The 25,781-nt window shown below is 40.9% G+C and overlaps 1 protein-coding gene across 2 annotated transcripts in view; it reads left to right on the top strand.

Moving 5' to 3' along the window:
* drp2 (dystrophin related protein 2) overlaps window positions 1–25,781 on the top strand; it is a 185,029-nt gene that overhangs the window by 155,897 nt on the left and 3,351 nt on the right. The window contains exons 14-24 of one of the 2 annotated variants that reach the window (XR_004632101.1): window positions 622–707; window positions 3,554–3,711; window positions 6,008–6,174; window positions 7,834–7,945; window positions 8,809–8,945; window positions 10,962–11,027; window positions 17,472–17,537; window positions 19,967–20,192; window positions 22,581–22,833; window positions 25,057–25,174; window positions 25,304–25,390. Coding sequence is in view for 1 of the 2 variants with exons in the window: in XM_034689687.1 (XP_034545578.1) it covers window positions 622–707; window positions 3,554–3,711; window positions 6,008–6,174; window positions 7,834–7,945; window positions 8,809–8,945; window positions 10,962–11,027; window positions 17,472–17,537; window positions 20,046–20,192; window positions 22,581–22,833; window positions 25,057–25,174; window positions 25,304–25,390 (1,397 nt within the window). In the remaining variant the exon portion in view is untranslated. The remainder of the gene's footprint in view (window positions 1–621; window positions 708–3,553; window positions 3,712–6,007; window positions 6,175–7,833; window positions 7,946–8,808; window positions 8,946–10,961; window positions 11,028–17,471; window positions 17,538–19,966; window positions 20,193–22,580; window positions 22,834–25,056; window positions 25,175–25,303; window positions 25,391–25,781) is intronic. The other variant, XM_034689687.1, reaches the window with a different exon arrangement.

Raw genomic sequence — 25,781 nt, 5'->3', positions numbered from 1 at the left:
TATGAAGCAACATTTCAAACTTAGTCTTGAACATAGAGAGGGTAGACTGGTGATGATTCCAAAGGAGAGGAGACTAATAATTCAAGGCTCTACCTACAATGCTACTTTTGGTGCTACAAGCAGGCCTGCATCCATGGAGCACAATGTTCAAGAGGGGTGCTATGAGTTCTTCAAGATATGATTGTGCATGACAGGTCAGAGTGTTGTACATAAGACAAGGATTTTCAAATCATATTCTGGATTTCTAAGAAGCCAGAGAAGAGAAGCTGTTATATGACAGATATAACCTCTTTTCCTAGTTCTTGTATATGAGCTGTATGTCTGTTAATTATATTGTGTGTGTGTGCATTGCTCTTCTGTCTAAAAACCCATGCACACAACACTTCATTAAGTCTCTGTAGTGCCTTTAGGTACTGTGATGGGCTCTAATGCAATTTCACACTGTTGCACTGACCTGTGCTGTACAGCTTTGACCCACGTAACCCCTCCAAACTTTGTCTTTCCCAGCAGGACTGAATACATATACTACAAAGACAGCACTTTGATTTCAGATCATTTACCCTTCACAAAATGTACACTTACAACCTTTTTTTTTCTCCTCTCGTCTTTTTTTGTCACTAGTGCTCGGAATGGCAAAATGCGAGTCCTCAGCTTTAAGATGGGATTGGTGAGCTTGTGCAATGCGGACGTCCAGGAGAAGTACAAATGTAAGTCTCATGCTTGTTCATGTGCCTAATGCGTCTCTTCAACTGCGAACAATGAGCCAAAACAAAACGACCCTGATTGCCAGTATTACAGAAAGACATCCACTTAGTCTAATGGAGGAAATGACTCTGCTGCCATAAAAGAGAAAGCTTTCTTTACTTCTCCAAAGTACAGCAGGGGCTTTAAAAGGATTGCTTGCCAAAGACGCTGTTCATGCTCACTCTGTTTCTATAGCACTCACTTCTATTTTTCTTCTCAAGTCAGCTAGCAGAGAGCTAAGACCTATCCGGCCTTTTTCAATTCTAAATGATGCTGTAATGTTTTATTATAGCATTGCTCATGTTTTTATTGTTCAATTGTAACCCAGTTTATGAGTCATCCTATAAATATAGGAAGAATGGAAAGTGAGCATTAAGACTGATGATAGGTGGACCTGGAATAGCTTGTTGTTCATAAAGAATCTGAGACAACACTGACAAAAACCCATATGAGGATTAGTCATGTTTGGCACATCACCATCTGTGTCGGCTCCTTGAGATTGAATGTTAACAGGTTTGCCTTTAATAGAGTGTTCCCTGAGGTGAGTCAGCTCTCTCTTTTAGGTTCAGTTAGACATGTGGTGGCCTCAACTGTTTGCCATTTCTCTGACTGATTGTGTTTCCACAAAAACATGAAAGAATAATTCAGATGTCACTAGAATAATATTTGCAAATAAATCAGAAGTACTTGCATCAACCTGGATTTGTATACAGATGGTGGAGGTTTATTACATCACCATGAGTCTCTTGAATCAAAGGGAAAATGCCTGTCACATCTTTTCCCAAAGGAATAACTCGACTTTATGGTGACACCAATTTTGAAACTTGAGTAACTTGCTTTCATTTAAAATTTGCCTCGCCACAAGCACAATATTGGAGACATCAAAACGTGCAACTTTCACACCTATTTTTTCAAATGCACCACATCATTTTCAGTCTCCAGCTTCAGCGTGTAATTATCACATCAGAGAAACATGGTGGCAATTTGAAAAGTAATTCAGACCTCTGAAATCATCCGCCACAATCAATGTTTGAATATATTTGAAGGAAGAACTTTCACAAACTGTTGCACAGCATGACTTAATGATGTTTTCATCATTCTCAGAGAAAGCGAATTTTAAGCAAACTAAACTGAAATTGTAACTGAGCTAAAAAAAAGATTTTACTATTTACCAGCTATTTTTTCTACAAGTCAAGAAACCAGTATTGGCCTTTCTTTCATTGAGCTACACTGAAGCATATCAAAATAATGGATGATTTGCCATTTTACAGTTGGTTTACAACCAACTACAGGAAACTGTTAACACTCCCATCGACCTAATCTAGCCACTTTATATCAAGTTAATGTTGAGGGTTAATCCCAGCAAAAAATAGAAGGCTGGGTGCTGGTGGCTTAGCGGTCTAAGCGTCCCGCGTATGAAGGCTACAGTCCTCGTCGCAGAGATCGCCAGTTCGACTCCCTGCCGGTCGACCATTTACTGCATGTCTTCCCCCACTCTCTACTCCCCACATTTCGTGTCTCTCTTCAGCTATCCTATCCAATAAAGGTGAAAAAAGCCCAAAAATATATATTAAAAAAATAATAATTATCAGGCTAACTAACACAATTAGCTAAGGTTGAGGTAATGTTTACCACATCTTGCATGTTAGTTTGCAGAGTCAATTATTAGCTTGATGTAGCTGATTGGTTTGTTTTTTTTTTGTTGTTTTTTTTTTACCACAGGTGGCTTTTTCTGTATAGTATTATTGAACTAAACTGCTCCTGTGATGTTAGCCTAGTGTCTGGTGTACACTTTTTAAGGGCTTTTTAGCTGTGTGGATGTTACTCATCCTTAGCTAAGAGCTAGCTTTACACAAACTAATACCAAACTTGTGAAACAGTTCACAAAGTTTCATGCAGCAACCAACTCCAGAAAAATCATTATCTGAGAAACCTTTTCAGTGTGCTTGTTTGAGGCCTATATACTCTGGCAGTGTCTCCATAAAACATGTATACATCTCATCTCTATCAAACAGCTCAATGGAAACATTTGAAATGACAAAAACTCACCTCAGCTTTGTGAGGAGAACTACAAAGAGTTGCCTGTTTTGCATGCAGGTGATAATACCCAGTGTTGTCCCCAAAGGGGAGGAATAACTACACAGAGAGGGAGATACATGGGGTGCTTATAGTGGTATTGTGCAGCCCCCTCACTGGCCTGTCAGCATTCATCTATTCAGTGACAGGCTGAGTCTCTGTGAGCTTGGTAAAGGCTTCATTCAGCACCTGACAAGACTCCACTTTTATGGAGCTCTTTGATTTCTGAGCAGACCAGCAGGCCCACTAAAGAGTCCGTCTCTTTCACTGTCAGTGAAGTGAGTTTTATTCCACAAAACTAAGTTTGGTTAACCCGTTGCCTGGTACTGTGGGCTCACTGTTTTATAAAAGGAAGATCAATAATGTATTGTGGTTCCATTGACATTATATGCAGTTTTAAGATAAGATAAGATAATCCTTTATTTGTCACACAACTGGGAAATTTACAGTGTTAAAGCAACAAAGTTGATAGTGCAAATAATAAAGAGCATATAAAATTGAATTATTAAAACATTATTAATAATTAAACAAGTTAATTAGCATATCCTGAGAAAAGTATGTACAGAACTAAATAAGTAAATTTACAATATATTTACAAAATCAAAGATACAGTAATTATGTATGTATCGCTTATTATAAGATGCATGCATGCAACTATTTTTTATGCATACATACACATAGCATTTACTGATATTAAACACTGATTTTTTGGTGTATTTTCTGCTGGATGCAGACTTATTCCGTCAGGTGTCCGGTCCTGGAGGTTTGACAGACCAACGCCACCTGAGCTTGCTGCTTCATGAAGCCATTCAGATCCCCCGCCAGCTGGGTGAAGTCGCTGCTTTTGGTGGCAGCAATGTGGAGCCCAGCGTCCGTAGCTGCTTCAGAATGGTGAGCACAGAGGCCCTGAAATGCAAGTTATAGCTAGACACATTCATAGACGCACAATTTTGTCTACGACACACATGACATAGGCATCTGGATTATGTTGTGAATTCACCTTGCTCATTTGACAAGATAATCCTCCATATAGTCACTCTCAGTCACAAGGTTGTGCTTCTGCTGCTGTGGAGTTCTTATGGCTTTTAGTGACCATTTGCATCTGTTTAACTACCATGGTCACACACAAATAAAGTGAAACTCCACTTATTCGTGCAACTCCAAATCATGGTGGATATCAAACATGCTTATCAAAAAATTGGAAAAAATGTGTGACTGACTTCCAGATAATGAAACAAGAACTTGCATGGTGCCAAGACAGTATTATAAAAACAGAAACAGAACTGCAGAGGCAGAAACTTGAGAATTGAAAGTTGAAATCAAATGTTTTTCTTTTGGATGCTTTCCATCAAAAAAAAAAACACCAGTATGAAATAATGATGATGTCACACTGGGAAGCTGTCAGCGACGTGAAGCCCATTGTGTTCAGAGAGCTTCAGCATCTATAGTCCAACTTTTCTTTAGAGGAAATGCAAGTAATACACACCATATCATGAAACAGAAAGCGTATAATTAGTATAAGTCCCATCTTCAACATACACACTCAGAATAATGCCTTACAAACATTACATCTCATTAATAATGCATTATGTTGCTTTTAAAGCTCATAAAATCACTGAGCCATCGGCAGCTAATGCATGGTGTTCTAAACATAAATGTGCTCTCTGTGAAATTCAAGACGTCTAAATGGGAAAGTTGTTTATAGAATCTGTTCTGCTGGAATGCTGATGAAGTGAGGTCACTGAGTCCAGCACAGAGCAAAACCAAATGAGGAGACATGTTCAAAGCATTAATTAATTTGTCTGTCCCTCCCTTCCTCATTTGTTCTGACTAAGTGTAAATATGCACGTTTAGCACACGTCGTAGAAACGTAACCTTGTGACATTCACAGCGGGATGTCCGATAATTAGGAAGTGGTCAGGAGCAGGACGCATCTTTTGGATGGTGACCTATGCATAACCTTTTAATTCATTTTCAAGTCAGATGGTAATCATACAGACTTTATTCTGGTCCATACTTGCTGTATCAGCTGCAGCTGCTTCGAATCAATTCCTTTCTCTTCCCCACGGCGATGGGGTTTCATGTATCCTTGTTATGTGAATTGGAGGGTGACCTATTTGCTTGTTAATCACTGGACATCAGTTTGTGGAGATGTTTGCCAAGAGGTAACGAACACAGTGACTTTTAAACCCTGTTGGCAAAAAATCCCTGTTAAATTAACTTTAGGCAGAGAATTTGCAAAGATAGGCGGCTGTACAGAACAGAATGATCTTGCTGTAGGTGTGAGTATGTGAGGAGGTTATCGAGTCCCTTTCAACTGAGGAAGTTCTCAATATGTAGTGAATACATTTTTACATTTTGAAAAGGGTTTTATGTTGTTTTGTTGCTTGCCATTTTGTGGATTTATAGTGCAAAAAGCACTGAGTTTTGATGGATAACTAAACGTTTATCACCCCACTTTTCCAATAATGTTTAAAGCATCCCATCTGCTCAGCGTGCTGCTTTGAGATTCAGCGGCATGCTCAGCATAGTCAGAGCCACTTCCAGGTGTAAGGCACACTGCTGTTTGACCTCCCACGTGAAGAAAAAACGGCTACTCTGCTGCCAGAGAGAGGCTGCCTCATCCCTGGGAGACTTCCGTATACCTCACAGTCTGTGTGATCAGTCTGCTCACATACACACTCACACATTTATTATGCTACTTTGCATGAGCGCTGGAGGAAGCCCCAGGGAAATCATCCTCTTAATGCATCTCTGATGCAGACTTAATGAGAATTTAGCACATCACGGATTTTCAGCACTCGGCGAGTCATTCTTTTATTAGGTTGACTTCCTTTTTATCCCACTTTCTGGAATTTTCAACAAGGTTAGTCTGCAAACACACACACTATGCACACGGACACATTACACATGTCTGATGTGTTTTAGCCTTAAAATTGTTCAGGTAGTGACATAAAAGCAAAATATGTCCCACTGTGTAGAACATCTTGTTTCACCCTCATCTCCCTCCTCTTATCTTTTGAATTCTCTTTGATTCCTTTTTTTTTCAACAATAGCTCACTGCTGGACTGAAAGGAAGCACACCTTCTCCTCTCATTACTTTCTCCAGCTGCCCTGCTGTTCTGCTATATTTGGGTTGTTTACAGGCTCCAGCACTCCTTTCCTCCCTCTCATCTTCCTTTTACAGGCCCCGGGGAAACCTGCCATCGAGGTGTCTCACTTCCTGGAGTGGATGAGCCTGGAGCCCCAGTCGATGGTTTGGCTGCCTGTCCTCCACCGCGTGGCTGCTGCAGAGTCCACCAAGCACCAGGCCAAATGTTACATCTGCAAACAGTGTCCCATTAAGGGTTTCAGGTGGGCTTGCCAGTGTGGATAAGTAGACACACAGATACATGCAGGCACAGCGTATAGACACAAGATGAGTTTTCAGTGATCACAGTGAGCTATTCAGACGCATGAATGAAGCAGAATCATGTGCAAGTACATGACCCAAATACTCATAAATAAGATGCAAAAAAAGTCTTAAAAGCTAAAGTTTGCACTAGAATTGCCACTGGTGATTTATATTTTCTTAGGTAGGGTTGAGGTGTTTATCAACAGTGAAGCCAGAGACATACTCGTTCTTTCAACCGGCTGCATCATCAATGCAATTATATATAAACTAGAGTATGCACTTTTACTGGAGAGTACCTCAAGAGGACACGCTTGAGCACTCAGGCTGTGTGCAACTACCGACATGCAACTTGGATGTAAACCAGAGACATGGCAGAACTTTCAAGGGTTACTGTTAAGTTAACTCTGAGACTCAGTGCCCTGATGAATGAAAACCCGGGAGCCATCACAGGTGACTGACTATCTGTTAACAGAATGCACTGTCCAGACATGCCCCACTTAGTTTTTCCAACATTTTCTGCTTTGCTTGGACGTAACAGTCATGTTTTACATTTAGTTCTGCAGATTTCCACAGCTGCTCTAAAATTGAACGTATCTTACCAGCCTTTTGACTGGCATGTTTGTTGCTGTGCAGTGGCGAAGGCACAATGTACAGTTGAAGAAGATTGGCATGCAAAGCTGACGTGACAATCAGAAGCAGGGAAGGCATGGCAGCTATAATGCAAGCACATGCGTAGGCGTAGTTAAAAGCAAGTCAGCCTGTCCTCAGTGTGAACGGGTCAACTCAGCCCATTTGTTGAGAAACTGATATGAAAGCAAGGCTATCAATTGCTGCAGACAGGGTCAACTTTACCTTGTAACTTAGGTACATTTAAGACAGTCTAAACAAATACAAATATCAGTATAAGTTTACACTCTGTGTAGAATATTTTCAGTGCTTCACTTTGCAGTCAAAGAAAAACATGACCTGTGGTAAACAATTCAAAAGTCAAAAGGAGAACTACAGATTTGCATTTTGAGTTGCAGCTACTGTTTTTCTGTTTCCATTCAATATATAATATATAACTTTGCACCAATGTTGCCCTGTTGCAGAAGCTGAAACATGCATCTAATATGTAATAATAAGAACAGAAAGCGTAGTGTTTCAGAACAGTGGAGTATTATCCTTTTATTGTAGGCAAGCTGCAAGCTTCATGCTTAAAGATCCCTGACCGGAAACTTGCCTCCCCAAAATTAATATTGCACGAATTTCAGTGTGCAGATGCTGTTCCTGTTATTACATAATATTCTTCATCTTTATAAGATCTGGCACAGGAAATATTTTATGCATGTGTGCAAACCTAGATTCTCAGAAATTGATTTCTTCTTCTTTTATCTGAATTTCAAACGTTAATTGACATTCATAATTTATAAACATACCTAGGATTCCTAGGTGGCTGTAATGGACACATACCTGTCTGGAGCAGAGGGATGTTTGATAAAAACACAAGCACGCACGCACGCACGCACGCACGCACGCACGCACGCACGCACGCACACACACACACACACAGTTCTTTTTCCGCTGCCAGTTCTCCTGCAAACATCAGGTCAGCCTCTGTGTTTTATTGATCTTGACAGGTATCGCAGTCTGAAGCAGTTCAATGTGGACATCTGCCAGACATGTTTTCTAACCGGCCGCACTACCAAGGGAAAGAAGCTGCACTACCCCATCATGGAGTACTACACGCCAGTAAGACAAACATTATCTGGTGCTTTAACAGAATACAAATTCAACTTCCCCAGGGACAAATTAAACCCAGTTGAACTTAAAAAAATTCTACTGCTCCTGATTCCCTCTGCCAAATACAGATTAGCTCCCTCTCCACTGTGAGGTCTCCATCTTCTCTCAGTGTAAACTGCTCTTTTATGCTTATACTGCCAATCGTCATATCTACAGTATGCAGAGATTGAGTACCACTCAGCAATAAGATCCTTCCTGGCTCACATGCTGCACACATAAAGCGCTATCTGGAGCACACTCTGGGTTCTAAACCCCAATAAAACCACAGTCTTAAGCGATTGCACGCTCAGTTGCAGAAGTGGAGTTAATTCCAAAGGAGTAGCTGCAGCGATGTGGCCGGAGTAGCAGAGGGTTCTGAGATAGTGCCAGATTTAATCTCAAATCAATTCTCCGCCGTGAAATATGGCAAAAGGCCATCCTTACAAGGGTTTCTGTTCACTGGACAATATTTTATATTAGCCGGCTTCATCTTTTTCACAATGATGAGACATGCAAGAGATCATAGATTTTTGCTCTGATAGGGGGAGAATGAAAGAAGCTCAGAAAGGGAGAAAATGGAGGATTTGAAACTGTATGAGGGAAGAGCTGCAGAAACTGAATGAGGAAGCAGATGGAGAAATAAGTCTTCTTAAGCCGTAATAAGACAAACCAGAGCAGAGACAGAGTGGTCACATTTCAGATGAGGTCATTTTGGAGAAAGCAACATTTTGGAGGAATCTTAAGCTCTGTAATTTGTCTCCTGCTTCTTCCATCATCCACCAACCACCTCTCACCCCTCCTCCAACCCCCTCGTCTCCTAAATCACGCTCCAGACAACCTCGGGAGAGAAGATGAGGGACTTTGCCAAGACTCTGAAGAATAAGTTCAGATCAAAGCAGTACTTCACCAAGCACCCTCAGAGAGGTTACCTGCCAGTGCAATCTGTGCTGGAAGCCGAGAGCTTAGAGACGTGAGTCTGACACGTAAACACTCAAACAAACACACATGCACACACACATCTCCCTCTCTGTCTCCTTTTCTATCATCTGTCTCTGTCCTCACCCTGCTGTTTGGGGCTAGTCATCACGCTCTGCCAGTTTAGGGCTCTCTGACTCACAGCGATGGGTTAAAGGGGCAGCTCCGTGTTCAGAATTAACCTAATGTTATTCCTGTGATCTCAGTCTGGTCAGACGCTGTGTTCACATGAGCGAGCTCCACCCAAAGGGAAATAAATCAGAGACTCAAATTCATGAGATCATCAGGAAGCGTAGCTCAGGGCTATGACAGCACCCAAGAAGATTTAGCATTATAGCATGATGATTTAGCATGACCTTTTCATAATCTCGAACATTAATCAGTTTCATTGTTATATTCACTAATACAGAGCAGACAAAAGACTACAGTGATGGAAGCCAAATAGAAACAAGAGTAAAAGCACAAATCAAACCTTAAATCGTTGCTAAATGATGCATTTTAACATTTTTCATTCTTCTTACTGCCTTCTTAATGTCTAAGCTCCAATTATTATAGCTAGCTGACATGCTGCTTATTTTTTACTTTTTTATTCACAGTTTGTATTACATACCTGCAGTGATCTCCAGCTCAGGCTTGACTACTGCTAAAAGAAAGTTTGAGTTTAGTTTGAAAGGTTGTGAGGTTATTAAAAGGACAAGGACTAAGATCAAAACATGTCTGCAACACTAAGTTACTTTCAAATGATTCTGAAATTTTTGGGAGATGATAGACGTTTTTATCCCTACATGACTAAAAGTCTGACAAAGACGGAATTATCTAAGAGGAGAACGTCACACGCTGAACTCCTCATAGAGAGAAAACAAAGGAACTCAAGGCAGTGACTCAACAAGTAGGACAACTCATGCTGGCTCTAGTGGGTGGAGATCTCACAGCTCATTGCTGAATAGAGAGTCCTTTTTTTTAATAAGGTGCAGCTCTGAAAGTTTTAGCCTTAAGCAAATCTTCAGCAAAGTAAAAACAGGCAGTTGCAGTTTTTTATGCCTTTGCAAGGATAGGACAGTGGATAGCAGGAAACTGGGCACAGACAGTGAGGGATGACATGTGGCAAAGAGCCATGGGTTGGAATCAAACCCAGGCCGCCTGCTTCAAGGACTATGGCTTCTGGACATGGGGCACACAATGTAACTGCTGAGCTAAACAGGCACCCTTATGTAGTGCTTTTAAACGGGTACAGCTTACAGCTCTGTCTCTTGTTTTGTGGAAATGATTTGGTCTGTTTTTGTACATCAAACCCCTGCCATGTTGCCACAGCTTATTTGAATTTTAATCTTAAAATCATTGTGTAAGCATTATAGAGAACATGCTAATTCAATTTTGTAATGTAGTCCATGTTTCGGTCATATTTAATATTTAAATTCAGCAGCTTTTCCAGAGTGTCTAATGTTTACAACCTCTTCTCCCAAAGATATGCAGAAATCGATATAATACTGCGGAAATTCAGGCTGCAAGCTGTTCTATGATTTGCATTAACATATTGATGCTCCTCTGCATATATATAAAATTCCTGGAGTGAATTCGCTGACTCATGTTTTGCAATAATAGAAAGCTCTTTCCACAGCTGTATGCTGCAGAACCTCACAGACATACCTGTGATGAAGGGTAGAGTGGTTACTTTATGGCTATGCATCTTTACAGGCCCTGACTGTTGGAAACCTGCAGTTTAATCAGTTGAAATGCATCATATTTCAAAATCATCATTTTCTGTGAATCTGTAAAATGAAAAGTCGTGTGCAAATAAGTATCTCATCACTGCATGGAGATACTACCTGCCACTATCAGACTCTTTTCTGCATCCTAACAAGAAGTTTTCATGCTCATGAATAATATTTTCATCTTTTTGATTTTAACAATGAGTGTGAATTAGGTGTGACCTTTTTGCAGCCACACAGACACACTTGCAGGGTGTAAAAATGCTTTGCAGAGATATTGACCCACACTTTTGTTGTTCCAGGCCGTGCTCGTCACCCAAGCTGCCTCACGCAGACACACACAGCAGGATCGAACATTATGCCAGCAGGTATGTGACTCACTGTGACTGTGCTATACCTTAAATCATTACAATAACAACTCCCCCTCTCTCACTTTCTTTTCTCCTAATCAACAACCCCCTCCCATCCTCTTTATGTTCACTCCATCTCTCTACCTCTCCTGCCTCCTCTGCTCCCACCCTTTAGTATTCACCACACACTGATTGAAGTATTGATTTGTACGTGTTGTGCACTGTACTCCAGCCCGAGTAGAGACCGAACTGCCCAGCAGTTTCCCTCACCCCTGCTCTGCTCAAACACGCCGGTGCACATAACCCGAGCCGTTTGTGTTTGCTGTGTGAGTGTGTGTGTATGTGTGTGGAGGTCAGCGGGGCTTTACGTGCCTTGCGGCTTGTCACTTGTGAGGGCAGTGGGCCCATTGGTCACCTGGGAGCTGTTGGTGTAGATTAGTGTCTTTGTGACAGGTTATAAACAGGGCACGGCGCAGGACTCCTGGCAGGCCTGCCCACAGTGCTGCAGAGCTGGGCACACACACATTTCCACTGAGCCTACAGTGTGTGTGGGGGGTACTGGGTCTATATTCATGTGTGCTATGTGTATTGCTTCCCCAAGGCTCCTATGCACGCGCACACACACACACACACACACACACACACACACACACACACACACACACACACACACACACACACACACACACACACACACACACACACACACACACACACACACACACACACACACACACACTAGAGCAGTCACAATTGTCCTCTACTCCTTTCCCCTTTCTCTTGTATTCTATTGCCTTTTTTTTCTTCATCCTTGATCGCTCTAAAGCCTTCCACCTACACTGTTATTTTCCTTTTTTTTATCTTCCACCCTTCCTCCTCTTCCTCTTCTTCTTCATCTCGATTCTTTAGCATTTCTATTAGAACCTCCTATATCAAACTTTGAGTTTTTAATCACAGTACAATTAGCTGCAAACTGCACTTAAACACTTTTAGTCACTCAGGGTATATTACCCTATTGAGCATTACAATGAAGCTGCCAATAATCCTCATTGCAATGTACTGAAAGGACAGAAATGGAAAAATTTTCACGCCTGTGTAACAGTCTAATTAAGAATAATGAGAACGAGACACATTTGCACTGTAGGTTTGTCTGCCCACCACAACTTCCTGAGAAAATGCGAATGGTACTTTAGTGGCTTGATGAAACTCTTCTAAGTCTATTAGCACATTGTATCTTAACAATAAAAGAAGCTGTCATAGAAGAAAGCAACCTGTTTTTATATAAAACAATCACCAATAATGCTTTCAAATAGCCAGAAACTGTGGCACTCATTATTAATTGTATTTATTTAACATTTATTTAGCCAGGTTAGAACAATTGAGGTCAAAGAGCTTTTCCAAAGGAGACCTATCCAAGTATGACAGCAACACAACAGAAAAATCAGACTCATACAGTAGAAATGAAAAAAAAACAACATAAAAGCAGTCCACTAAAACATGTACTAATAATTTCTAAGCTTTAAATATAATCTAAAAGCACACTTAGTTTGGTTGAAATAAGATGTAAGAGTTGTTAATGCATATTTCTTAATGTGTGTTTAATTTTTTACAACTCAGAGACCTCTTGAGAATCTTACACAGGGGAAAAAACGGCCAAACATATTTTATTCCATATCATACACCCTCATGAAATCTAATCATTTATTCACAATATTACACGTTTAGGCCTGGAGATAGAGCTGTTGGTTTTATTATTTCACAAATTGTGTGAAGATCCAGAGCCCACTCTTTGACTGCAACAATGAATTCCTCACCAGTGAAGGGGTAAATCTTCAAAAAATGAGGGTCCTGATTGGAGCACTTTCATTTTCACCCCTAACAGCTTTCACTTTCAGCAAATATTACCCAGGCCGAAGTGAATAGTTATTTTGACCAAGATTGTTTTTTGGTGAGCTAGCATGTATATTTGGCAGAGAGAGAGGAGTCATCCAGTGCAAGGGTTTGGCTCATTGATGCAGCTTTTTGGAGCTTTAGAAAACAATTAAGCTCTATGCTACAGTAGGGTGACCACATTTTCAAACCTCTGCAAAGGAACACTTTAATTTCACTGGAAACCCACATGTATGAACTCATGGAACAATGCGAGTATTCACCAGTGCACCTTTCAACACCACGGAAAGTGCCTCAGCAAATGAAACAACATGTCTCCCACTTCCAACCAAGAGTTTGGGTTTGGTTTTTTTAATTCGTCTTTTTATGTGGGCATTCCCACTGTGTGCAAAATGCAGTATAGTCATTGACGGGTACCTTTCGAAGGGAGCTGTAATTCTCCTGGAAAACACTGACTTCTTTTGTTGCATGACAGCTAGCCTACCTGAAGTTAAGCAGCAGATCCTGGCAGTATAGACTGGGCTCACTAAGCAACAGCAACAACTTGATTGACACAATCAAGCCACAGCCTCCACAAAGTTCAATCAGTGTTGAACTTTGACTCTCAGTGCATTTGGGATTTTTTTCTATTGGTTAAAACAGCCTTGGCAACGACATGGTGTGACACATATAGCAGCAAAAGTGTTGCAAGCATGGTGCATTGTTTTGGTATTGCAATTGATGAAAACGAGGGGACATATAAGTGTTTTAAAAATGTTTGCTCAGACTCAGGATAGGAAGCTTTGAGATTGTACGATCCCAATCAAACTAAAACGGATGGTCAGTCTACACTACAGACTCGCTCAAGAGTCACACATTTTTTTTCTTTCAATTTAGTGACAAAAAGACAAGCATAGAAAAACATCTTTACCACATAAACCAGCAACAAAAAAAATACAACTTATAATGAAAATATAGAGGGATGTTAAGGCATCAAACTGCATGCGACAAGCCATTACTAAACTAATTCAACAGCTTACCCAAGTATTCAACCACACAGAAGCTAACAGAACATATGCTAGGAAGAACATTTCTAGCTTATGCCTTGTTAACCAAAAAAAAAAGAATGGATTTGTGCCCTTCATAATGTTTCATGTCAAACTTTGAAGTGGTAAAATGAGCTTTCAGCTATGTTCCAGCTAATGTTAATATTAGCTTGCTGAATCCCAATATTCACTTTTGTGTAACCGTAGCAAACAGGTTAACAAATAGATGAGTTTGACCTGGAAACATGGTCACACTTCCTCAGGATTTCATCCTTCATTATTTTTCACTTGCTGAAAAGTGGTGAGATATCGAGCTATAACTGGACTTTATACAGCGGCTAATGCTAGCACATAGACACTTTATAGCTAATGTTATAGTTAGGGAAGTGACTGAATGCTAACATTAATCTTTTGATTGTGTTTTACACTTTGATATGGTGGATCCAAAGTTCTTGCTAACTGTAAAATTAGCTAAAAGAATTGATTAAATGTTAAGAAGCTATGAAAATACTCTTTGTTGGTAAGGTCGGTGTCAGGCTTGTGAGTCCAAAGCAAAGATGATGAGAGGCACTTTTTACAACCTTTTTTCCCTCTTTTATCCCGGATGCATTAAAATCAATGAGTATGGGCATGTGTGGATTTGGACACATTAAAGAGAAGTGTGAGAACACTGATCTGAGAACAGTCATAATAGGAAGAGACATCCCTTATTACAGGACTGCTGAGTGTTTTATCTTTAATCTGGCAGCATGCCAATTTTACTTATCTTTTCTCCTCTTTCTATCGCTCCCTACCACCTGTCATTTGATCAAGGATATAAAAGGAAAAATCACATTTCTTATTTTAAATTCCTTCCCTGCATTGATTCTTACTCACCGTTCACTTTGAACACTAATGGAAAGTCAAGTGGACATCAAAACACTGAATGTCATCACAGGCAGGTCAGTGTCTGAAAATCTCCCCCTAGGGATGACGCATAGACGTGTGTGTGTGTGTGTGTGTGTGTGTGTGTGTTTGTGTGTGTGTGTGTGTGTGTGTGTGTGTGTGTGTGTGTGTGTGTGTGTGTGTGTGTGTGTGTGTGTGTGTGTGTGTGTGTGTGTGTGTGTGTGTGTGTGTCAAAGTGTCCTTCAGCTAGTACGGTGTGTAGTTGTTAAAGCATGGCAATAATGTAGTCTCCAGTCATCTCAAGGGAGATAAAGTTTTTGATGTTTGGGATGAGTAAAGTCTGTGGGCTTGTCAAACACAGTGACGGCTTCTCTCTCTCTCTCTCTCTCCCGCTCTCCCTCTCGCTCTCTCTCTTACCACTCCCTCATATTAATGTAGCAGTAGAGTTCATTTCTTTAACCATTTTACAGGGGATTGATGAGAAGATGTTCAAAACCTCTATGAACTCTCTAACGTATCTCCTCTTTTACCCTCTCTCTCTTACCAGTTTCATATTTCCTTTCACCGCTATTGACACTTTTTAAAAGCAGCTCAACACACATGTTTGCACTGGACGCCCACACACACACCCACACACACTATTTTCTTGTTACTCACTACCCTTTCTTTTCTCATTTTCTGATGTCCCTGACTGAGACTCCTGGTTTGTGGAGGCTTTCTGACGAGTAGAGTTGCAGATTGAATTACGAGCGGTCTGGTTCACAGACCGGGGGCTTCAGTAACAGGACACGGATAAATCGTAAAATTTCTCAGCTGTATGGTCTCATCGGACACTGCAGAGAGAGAGGATATAATGTGGATGTCTATGACAGCTTCCACATCTCCCCCAACCCTCCTCCTTCTCACATCCCTCATTCCTTCAGCTGACGACACACTGTGAAAGATGACAGCACGGGGTGTGTTGAGTTTGTCTGCTGCTTTGTAGCTTTCATGTGGTACATGTGAGTGTTATGTATATATGTCGGCTGAACAAGGCTCTCTACACATTTGCATCCTAGAGTTAGTTCTTCTTGACTAATTGCCTCATTTGAGGGAGAAGTCCTCCCTTTGATCATATAACATGTTTATTGAGAACATGTGATACAAAGTGGACTGAAGCAGCATGTGATGGACCCAGTTACACCCAACGTGTCTCAAACTGCCCTCACATTGGAGTGTGTCTTCCGCCACTTGCTTTTAATGGGTGTCAGAGTGGGTGGCCCTGTGCATTAGTGGTATAAGCTACACCTGTATGATAAGGATGCAGAGGTAAAAGAAAAGAGGAGCAAAGAGATTCCAATCATAAGTAAATAAAGGGGAGACATTTTTCTGACATGTTTGATAAATGCACTCAAACCCTAATACAAAGAAATATAGCTCATTATTGTTGTAAACAGTGTTTTACGAGGTCTTGTTTATCAAGAGGTTATATTTTAGATAGCTATGAAACACCAAACATTGCAGCTGCATACCCAAGTAATGAGATGCAAACACAAACTCCAATAAAAGAAAGTAGTTCCACATTTTAACAGTGTTAAGAAACAACACTTAATAATTCAATAATTTAAGTATGTTACTTCTTTTGTTTATTTGAGGTTGTTTATTAGCCACAACGTACCCGCTAATATGAATTAGCCTAAATATGCACTCTAGTATGCAGAGTTTTACTTTTTTATCTGGTAAATGGACTGCTTTTATGAAGCCTTTTATGCAAAGCACTTTACAACTTGCCTTTCATTCACACACACTCAATCACTTACATTCAGCAGAGCCAGACTCTGAGCTAACCATTGGGAGCAATTTGGGTACAGTGTCTTGCTCAAGGACGCTAAACCCCATTTACCCTTTTTTTCACTTTAAACACACACAATCTTGTTTTTTTTTAGGCACTGATGTGAATTTTCCGGCTGTGACTTTCATTATTCATGCCGTCAAATCTAAAACAGTGAAAGCACCATGTATTTTTAACACACTTTAAACAATTTTGCCCCGCTGCAGCATTTTGTATTTGTTAAAGCGGTGAAACAGCTTACAGAGCCGCGTGCACAGAGCAACCGGCCACTGACAGTCAGCAGGATGTGAAGCAGGAGTCCAGGCACTGTCCATGGTCCTGAAATCCACACGGCAGCTCGCTTCCAGCTTCCAAGCACTCACATTCAATCTCACACGCTCACATAGCCGCTGTCCATGGTGCTGGACAGCAGCACATTTCTGAAAGGCTTTTTTATCGCCTGCATGCTGCTAGACAGTGAACAGTATTTCATCTGAATTTTATCCTCCTCCCTCTTGGACAGTTTTATTGCTCGTACAAGTAGAATTTCTGCCACTCTGCAGTCTTGTCAGTTGCATGTTTGTGGACAGATTGCTGTGTACTTTCAGTCCATAAAAACTAAAAGGCCACACAAAGTTTTAATCCACACTACTTAAAAGCTAAACTGTACTGTTTGTTAGTTTAGCTTGTGTTTTAGGAAGCATATTTTCATAATTTCAGTCTGTTTCTTTTTTTTTCTTTTTTTCTACCTTTGCTCTGAGTCACACACTCTCCTGTTTGTGTGCATATGTGTGTGTTTGTTTTTGTCACATGCTGTCCTTGCTATGTGTTTGTGTGTTTGTGTATTTATAGATTGGCAGAAATGGAGAGCCAGAATTGTTCATTCTTCACGGATAGCCTGTCTCCTGATGAAAGTCTGTGAGTATGCTGCCACCTCATTACAAGCACAGCCTTTCTATGGGATTACATGTGTGTGTTCTATGTGTGTGTGTTTGTAGACTCTTTTCCCTGGATACATTGATTGTTTTTATGTTTAAGTGTGTTTACTCAGGCTTGTGCATGCATGTTCGACTCTTAGGCAAAGAGTGGTTAATCACATTAATAATCAGGCACATAATGAAAATGACCCACGGCAAGCGGCATGCAGACAGATTGAAGTCTTTCACTGTGGGCTCTGGTAAATACACAAAATCCCATGGAGGAAAGAGGTGTGTGTGTGTGTGTGTGTGTGTGTGTGTGTGTGTGTGTGTGTGTGTGTGTGTGTGTGTGTGTGTGTGCGTGTGCGTGTGCGTGCATGTGCGTGTGTGTGTGTTTTTTAAGCTGGCTGGGTGCTGATGGTTACAGCAGTGAGAGGGATAGCAATGTCTGATGAGATAGAGGCAGCCAATAAGTTGAGACTTCATTGTTGGAAAGCTGAGGAGGGTGGACAGAGTGTGAGTTGTGTGCATCCCTCTTTTTTTTCAACATATTTGTGGGCTGACAACTGCTTCCACTTTCTCGGATATTTTTTTCCCCCTCTTTTATTGAGCTTTAAAGTCAAGATTGCATGCCCGGTAGCTCTATGCACAGTGTTGTTTGCTCTTTTAGATCTCCAGGTGTGTGTGTGTCTGTGTGTACTTGAGAGGTGTGCTCATTATTTCTTGTCAGGTCTGTTTTATACCTGTGTGTGCGTGTTTTGAGAGAAGGCTGTGATTGACACCACATTGAAGCTTCCACCAAAGATTCCACCAAACCACACTCCACGTCAGCAGTGTGCAAGTGCATGTACCTCAAGTGTTGCAAGGATGGAGCTCTGCGCAGCAGTGTGTGTACATCAGTGCATGTAGTTTTTGCACCGTGTTTATCTATAACTCTGTGCCTTGGAGGTTGTTTGTATGCATGACACATCACTTGTACCCTATTGTGTGTAGCAGTGTTGTTTTCTTTTGCTCTTGTGCCCTCGTTTCCTGTTGCTCCAATTCGTCAAACGTGTCCCTCTGTCTGTCAGGGCCTCTCTGTGTTTCCTGCTGCATGGCTCTGTACATGCTGCTGTGCTATCTGTGCCTCCAGCTGGTGTTTGGCTGGCGTCGTACTGTTTTCTGTCCTGAGCCATGCTGTATGTGTGTGCCGCCTTCACCTTCCCACTGTATGTGTTATTCTAAGCTCAGTTTTGGCTTTTATTGGATGGCATTTAGCATAAAGTAATTTAACCGCTGGATCATTTAAACATAGCTCCTCCATTCAGAGGTTTATTAGGTATCCCAATCAAAACCTGCTACATTTATAATTATAGATTTAACTTTTGAATGTTTAATTGAAAGATTAAATATTCATTTAAACTTTTAATTACGTTAAAGAGACTTTTCTCTACTTAACGACTTAGTCGAGGCAAGATTTGTTACTGTACTTATGTTGGCAGCTATACCTTTGAAGAAGGTTAATTAAATTAGCAAAGCAGACACTCTTCAAATAACTGTAATTAAAATGTAAGTGATATCTCATACAGAGTTTAGTTAAGAGACAGAAGGAAGAAAAATAAAGGTTTTACAACTTTTAGATCTGATAAAATGTAAATTGTCTGATCAAAATGCTGACGTTCGGTTTGATCACTGCTATTAAAGGTAAAGAAAGTAAAACCTCAAAGTTTCAGTTTAATTTAATGTTAATTTTGGAAATCTTAAACATTTGGATAGTATTCAAAACCTGTCTAAGTAAAAGACATAAATGAAAAATGTAAAAAGGTCTGAAGCAAGATATTTAGAAGATTTCATTATTTTTTTTAATTATTTCTTGGAAAAATAAGCTTCAATGCAATTTTTTATCGCACACTAGAAGAAGGCCTGCCAATGCATCCCAGAACTAATCCTGGTGCTGCATCTCAAATGAATCAGGTCATCTCCACACCCCTCAATCTAGGTCTATATATACCTCTGTAATGTATCATTTAATCATTTAGGATTAGATTGCAAGGTCTTGACTCGCAAATTAGTTTGCGTTGTGTCCCAAAGCACTGGAGTGACATATACATTGACAAACAAACTTCTTTCCATAATGATAGAAGCCAAACATTCCCAGATGCGTTATCGGTTTGCAGCATTATGTCTGCTATCCCTGTTCTGCACATAAAGTTTACTCCACTTACTTTGGGCAATATGTATTGAGTTATAATTTCTGATCCAACTTCCACTCAAAGTAAATGTTTTAGTGATGCATTGAGCCAAGTTTATTATAGAAAATTTAATATTTGGTCTGTGAACCCAACCCATGCCTTTGTGGTAGTGTCCCATTGCATTCTGTCCTTTGTTGTTGTGTCTTGCATCATCATCCACCCCCCTGCTTGCCTTGCTTGGCCTGTCTGCTGCCCCAAGCTGTCCTTGGCTTTGCTTGGTGCTGCTGTTGGCTGTGTGCTGGTGGCTCAGTGTGCTGTCTCCTGTGTGGGGGACTCAGGGATGAAGATCAGTACCTCCTGCGTCACTCCAGCCCAGCCCTGGACAATGACTCACCCTGTGGACAGCACATGCTTCTGGCCCACTTGGAGCACCAGGACAAGGAGCAGCTACAACGCACCCTTGCCCGCCTGGAGAACGAGAACAGGTTGGTAACAAACTGCAGCTACAGGACATGGTGTGCTTGTTGGGGGATGGAGTCGCACTAAAACCCTCTGAACCAGCTCTGTTGTGCACATTTTTACATGTCATTTGATGATGCTTATGTTTGGTTTGGAATAAGGGGTGTATTTCAAGTAAAACAGAGACTGCATATCAACACAAATGTGAATTTACCTGGAGGCATTTCTCTCTAATCGGTGCATCTGCTGCCATTTGTGGACGTCCTATAGCATTAAACACTTTCACACCCTATTGAACGTTACTTAACAGCCTTAAGAAAACACATTGTATTTGTACATCACACAGTAGTTTGCCATTTGTTGGTGTCCCGCAGATGTGTAAGTGGTAATCTTCTCTGAAACACTTAAGTTAAATATTTATTCTTCAGTGTACTGTGTCCTGGTAGCTAAGAGGTTCTGGCTCTCAGTAAATGACGCAAATGCATTTCTCCTGTCCACATAATTGGTAACTAGAGGCAACCTTTCTGCAAGTAATTCATGTGAATAATTGTATCTTTTTTTCTAATTCTTTTGCGACCTTTCTGCACACAGTGACACACAGTTACACACACACACTCACAGGAAAGTGCCCTGTGGGTGTCTGAAACCTTGACCCAGTTCAGTTTTTCTACACAGTGTTCCCCTTTATGTCACTGCAGTGAGCTCTATTGTTCTCATTTATGAATTCACTTGTCACTATTACGTATATCTTCCCCTCTGCAACATACCTGAACTATTACCTGAATTGACTTTGACCCTGATTTTCTCTATCATTGTTACAGTCCACTTTAAGCCCATGAAAAATAAAGCAGAACATTTTGTTCAGCTTATTATTTCAATTTTCTTTATTCCAGTTTTAAAGCTGCAGTACGTAGTAATTAGCAGTATTTAGCAGAACAAAGTTGGTAGAAATGAAAAATTATGTTTGCATGATGTTTCAAATAAGAGTATAATCACCTGAATATAGCAATTTTTTTGTTTTTGTTAACTTAGAAGGAGATTTTTATATCTATACAAGAGTGGGTCCCCTTCCACAGAGGCTGCCATCTTGCACCGCGATGTTTCTACAGTAGCACAGAATGGACAATCTAGTGACATTTTAGTTTTTAGTATTTGGTGAGTGGCTAGAAATGCACTAGAAAGAAGATGAAGAGGAAGAGAGTGGTCGTTTTGGTTGTTTTGGCTGACATTTTTGTTGGTTAAAAAAAATAACAAATGGAGGATCATATTTCTCATGCATCACAGTAACTTCTTGTCCTTGAACGCCACCGGCACTGACGGGGGGTGAGCAGGGGAGGGTTTCAATTTAGAATCTGAGCACTAGACATAGCTAAATATTCCCTTTTCTATACAGTGCACCTTTAAAACCATATGTCCACAAGATGTTCAACAGGAAGTATCTTGATGGGAACTTTATAATCTGTAAATGACATTAGCAACAAAGGATGTACGTATTTGTACATTCATACTCCATGTGAGTTGATATTCCATTGTTTTGTGTGATAAAAGTGCCTTTTTGAAATATCTGGATTTTGTTGGCCTTCATCAAAAGTTCAGTTTGTGCCAGAGGGAAGAGATAACATTTCAGTACTTCCCCTCATATTGGATTTTAACATGACATTAAGGCTCCTGTGGGGAGTTTTTAGCTAGTTGTCTCTTAATGACCTAAAAAAGCAAACCACATCATCAGCATACAGAGTGACTATATCTATACAGAATGTCTGAGGTGATAATCAGCATATTCCTCGGCAAATTATTGTTACAAGTGATATGTTTTACTGTTAAACGATTTATTTTTTATCATTTTTTGAATATTCCATATAATGGATGTAGAGGACAACATCAGTAAATAGATAAAACGTTCCACATTGTCCTCAGAAGGCTCCAAAATGTACAATAACCAAAAGTTCCTAACAGAAGCTGTAAAGAAGGAAACCTAAGATGTAAATTGTGTTATTATTCCAGTTAATATTATTTCTGCGGTTTCTGTGGGTCCTTTAAAGAAGGTTATTACTTATTGCAGCACTTAAGTAGAGCAACATGATTTTTCAGCAGCCAGATGAATTAAAACACATTTAGTAATGCCTCACAGCACAGCACACAGTCAGTTAATGGCCTTAGCTTCACACATAGATAGATGACTGTTTTATGCAGCTTATATACAAAATTAGGCTGACTGTGCTCCAGGCACCAACATGCTGCTCTGTTTTTATGTGTTGGAGTAATTTCCCCATAAACATGTCAGGTTGTTATGTGTGGGCACATATCTATCTGTGAAAGCAGAACAAAAAGCTTTGGTAATGTGTATGGGCTTTGTACACTGCAGCTTTAATTGACTGTTTTTCCCCCATGTGTCCTCATCTGTGGGTCCTCAGGGTGCTGCAGGGCGAGTACCGGAGGCTAAAGTGGAAGCACGAGGAGGCAGCGTCGGTTCCCATGCTGACTGAGGCTGGGGAGGGAGGTCCAGGTTCACCCACAGCAGAGGGCCAGCAGGATGAGGAGCTCCTAGCAGAAGCTCGGGTCCTCCGGCAACACAAGACAAGACTGGAGACGCGAATGCAGATCCTGGAGGACCACAACAAGCAGCTGGAGTCACAGCTGCGCAGGCTCAGGGAGCTACTGCTACAGGTAGACGTTTGTAAGAGGCTCTTGTGGAGTGTTATGAAGGACAAGAGACTAAATATATTTTCTGAAATACTCTGCTTAAGCACAGTTGTCAGATACTTTGTACTTCCACTTCTAATCAACTAAGCACACTTTTTTGGACGCTACATTTATTTCAAAGCTGTAGTAGTCAGCAGTTACTTTGTAGAAAAGTTCTTCAACGTTTTCATGGGAAAAAATGTATTACTCAACATACACATTGGATATTGTTATTTGGAAGGAGATTGCCCGAGTACTTCCTCACCACAAGTTTTTAAGCTCCTCCTCTTGAATCAGTCTCTTTTGTGGGGTCCCCCAGGGTTCTTTTCTGAGTCCTCTTTTACATGCTACCCAAAGGCCAAATCATGTGTTTATCATGTAGAGATCTCTGATTTTGAAAAGTGACACCATGGTGTAATTGCGAAAAAATACTGCAGTTCCTTCAGTGTCCACTTCAGGCTGGCGCCAAAAGGCAAGGAGCCCCATTAACAACCACATTAAAATGCCCAGCTTTATTCATTCTTTCATTCATTCATTTTGAAGATGTAATGGATAAGATTTATGCATAGATTTCCTTTATTATGGGTGTGCCTGAGCTTACCCAAAGACAGGTGGGATATAGCTGTTTGCCAGGAGGCCTCAACTCCACCTCTCTGTCTGTTGCTGGTTTGACCAAAAGTTAGTTCAGCCATCATTTCTAATATAGCTGTCATTGTTTGACTTCAGATGTGTCGTCAGAAACCAGTGGGTGACATCACTGAGACTACACTCATGTTCTGACAGTCTGTGGTGTTGATATGATACAGAACTGTATGTTCTGATAAAGCATGATAAAACCAGTGTCTCTAACATTGTCATTTTGTTGCTAGGATGTGCTGGAATTGTATATTATTTTAGATCAAAGTTATTATTTAGATGCCTGGAGGGTTAGAGTCCTGCTTTGTTCAGCTGAAAATTTTAATTATGGTCTGGCCACCCTGTCATTTACAGAGTGCTCTTTGTCTTTTACCTTCTCTCTGTCAACTGCATTGCATTTCATTAAAATACAAATCATCCAAAGACTGCATTGCTAACATTCTCTCAAAGAAAGTCCAACGCCTCTGCCTTTAAGGGCACAGAAAAATTCAACTTCCACGGTTTCCAACCACAGTGCCTCACATCCATTCTTTAAGGAGAAAAAGGCAGAGGCTGCACACGTAAGAAACGTAAAACTGACAACTAGTGTGAAAATGTAAAATTTGAACTTTCAATATATGACACTGCAAGATGGAACGAGCAGTACTGGGACAGCAAGAAAGAACAGTATAGAAAGAGTTAAGAGAGAGGATAAGCTTTCAGACACCCTGAAGCCTAATATAAAGGATTTACCGCCTTCTGAAGGAAAGGTGTCAGGAAGAGATGGGTAGGAGAGCAGGAGCTGACACATACAGTTACTTGGATACTGTAATATGAATGTGTAAATTGTAGGGGGAGGATGGCTGCAAATTATGCATGCAGGTGGTTGAATACAGAGAAAACAAAGGGAGTGAGTGCCAACAGAAGACACAAATAAAGAGGGACAGGATGCTTCCTCTCAAGGTCAAAGAGTTGGAAATTTAGAATGAACAGAAAAGATTGTGTGGCGGAGTGAAACAATGCTGTTCACTTCCTTTTCTCCCAGGACCAATATCATAGTTTCATTTCCTCAAAATATAAATTCTGCAAAATCTGCCTTTGTTGTGGAAGTGTATGTATGAGTTCCTCCCAATCTCTGCAGACACCCTCGTTTCACTGCAACTACTGAACTTACTCACCTCATGAGTATTGTTACACTGCTGCTAAAAACAATACAAAAGATGGAGGGTTGCATGTATGTGGTGTTTGGGAATACCCTGAACACTTACATTATGCATCTTTGATTGTGATCCAAGGCCTCACTGCACCTCTGTGAATATGATTCCTGCAAAGCTACAATGTGCAGAGCGTTTCCCGATCTCTTTATCCGTCTATCAAAGCACAAATCACACTAACCTGATGGTTTTGTGTAACAGCTGTTGGGCAAAATTGGCTTTTTTTAAATAATTCTGCTCAGAAATTACTGCTGGCTGCCTGCCATTGACTATCACATTCTCATTACTATGTGAAAGGCTAAATGGCTCTGTAGGCTGAAACATGATGGAGATGAGCAATTATGTGGATCGAAGGATAATCTGTCTTTCCAAAAAACAGCCCAAAGATGATTCGGAGGCAAATGGATCAGAACCATCAACCCTGTCGTCTCCTGTGTCTGGAGTGGGTCACCATGGGGAGCCAGCCAGCAGGGAGACCACAGACACTGAAGCAGCAGGTCAGCGACACGCAGATGTGGGCTTCACACATGCATGCACAATGAATGTGATTCCATGCGTCCTTCACCTCTTAACCCTCACAAAGGTGTAACAGTCCATGTGTTCATAATTGTATGTGTGTGTGTTAGGAGATGACATGGAGCATGAACAGGACACGGTGCTGCAGCTCCAGGAGGTCATCGAGCAGCTGAGAAACGTCTTCCCCTCAGAACCGGGTGAGTTCATCCTGGCTGCATGGATCATAGCAGATGTAGCAGCCCAAGCGCTTCAGAGTCCGACTCTTTGCTCTTCCATCACCCACGAGAGAGTGAGAGATGGAGAGGAGAGCAAATATGTACTGCTGTGGGTCGATAGTTGGGGGGAGGGACAGGGAGATTAAATGGGAGAGAGGAGGAGTAAGATAAAGAGGAGCGGAGACAGTAGCACAGAGGGAGAAGGAGAGCAGTGGCGTCACACTGTGCAAACTGTCCCGTTGCATTTAAAACGCAATTTGCCGGGCAGTTTAAAGCCTGTAACTTGAACAAAGAAAAGGATTATCATAATTACAGCCGTCTTAGTTATAACCAAGAACATTCCGTCAGTCTTGAGAGTGTTTAATGGAAATTG

Source organism: Notolabrus celidotus, chromosome 8, assembly GCF_009762535.1.
Source record: "Notolabrus celidotus isolate fNotCel1 chromosome 8, fNotCel1.pri, whole genome shotgun sequence".
In the NCBI taxonomy this organism is placed as follows: Eukaryota; Metazoa; Chordata; class Actinopteri; order Labriformes; family Labridae; genus Notolabrus; species Notolabrus celidotus.
The sequence above is the reverse complement of the archived record's forward strand: the minus strand, read 5'-3'. Positions and strand labels throughout refer to the sequence as shown.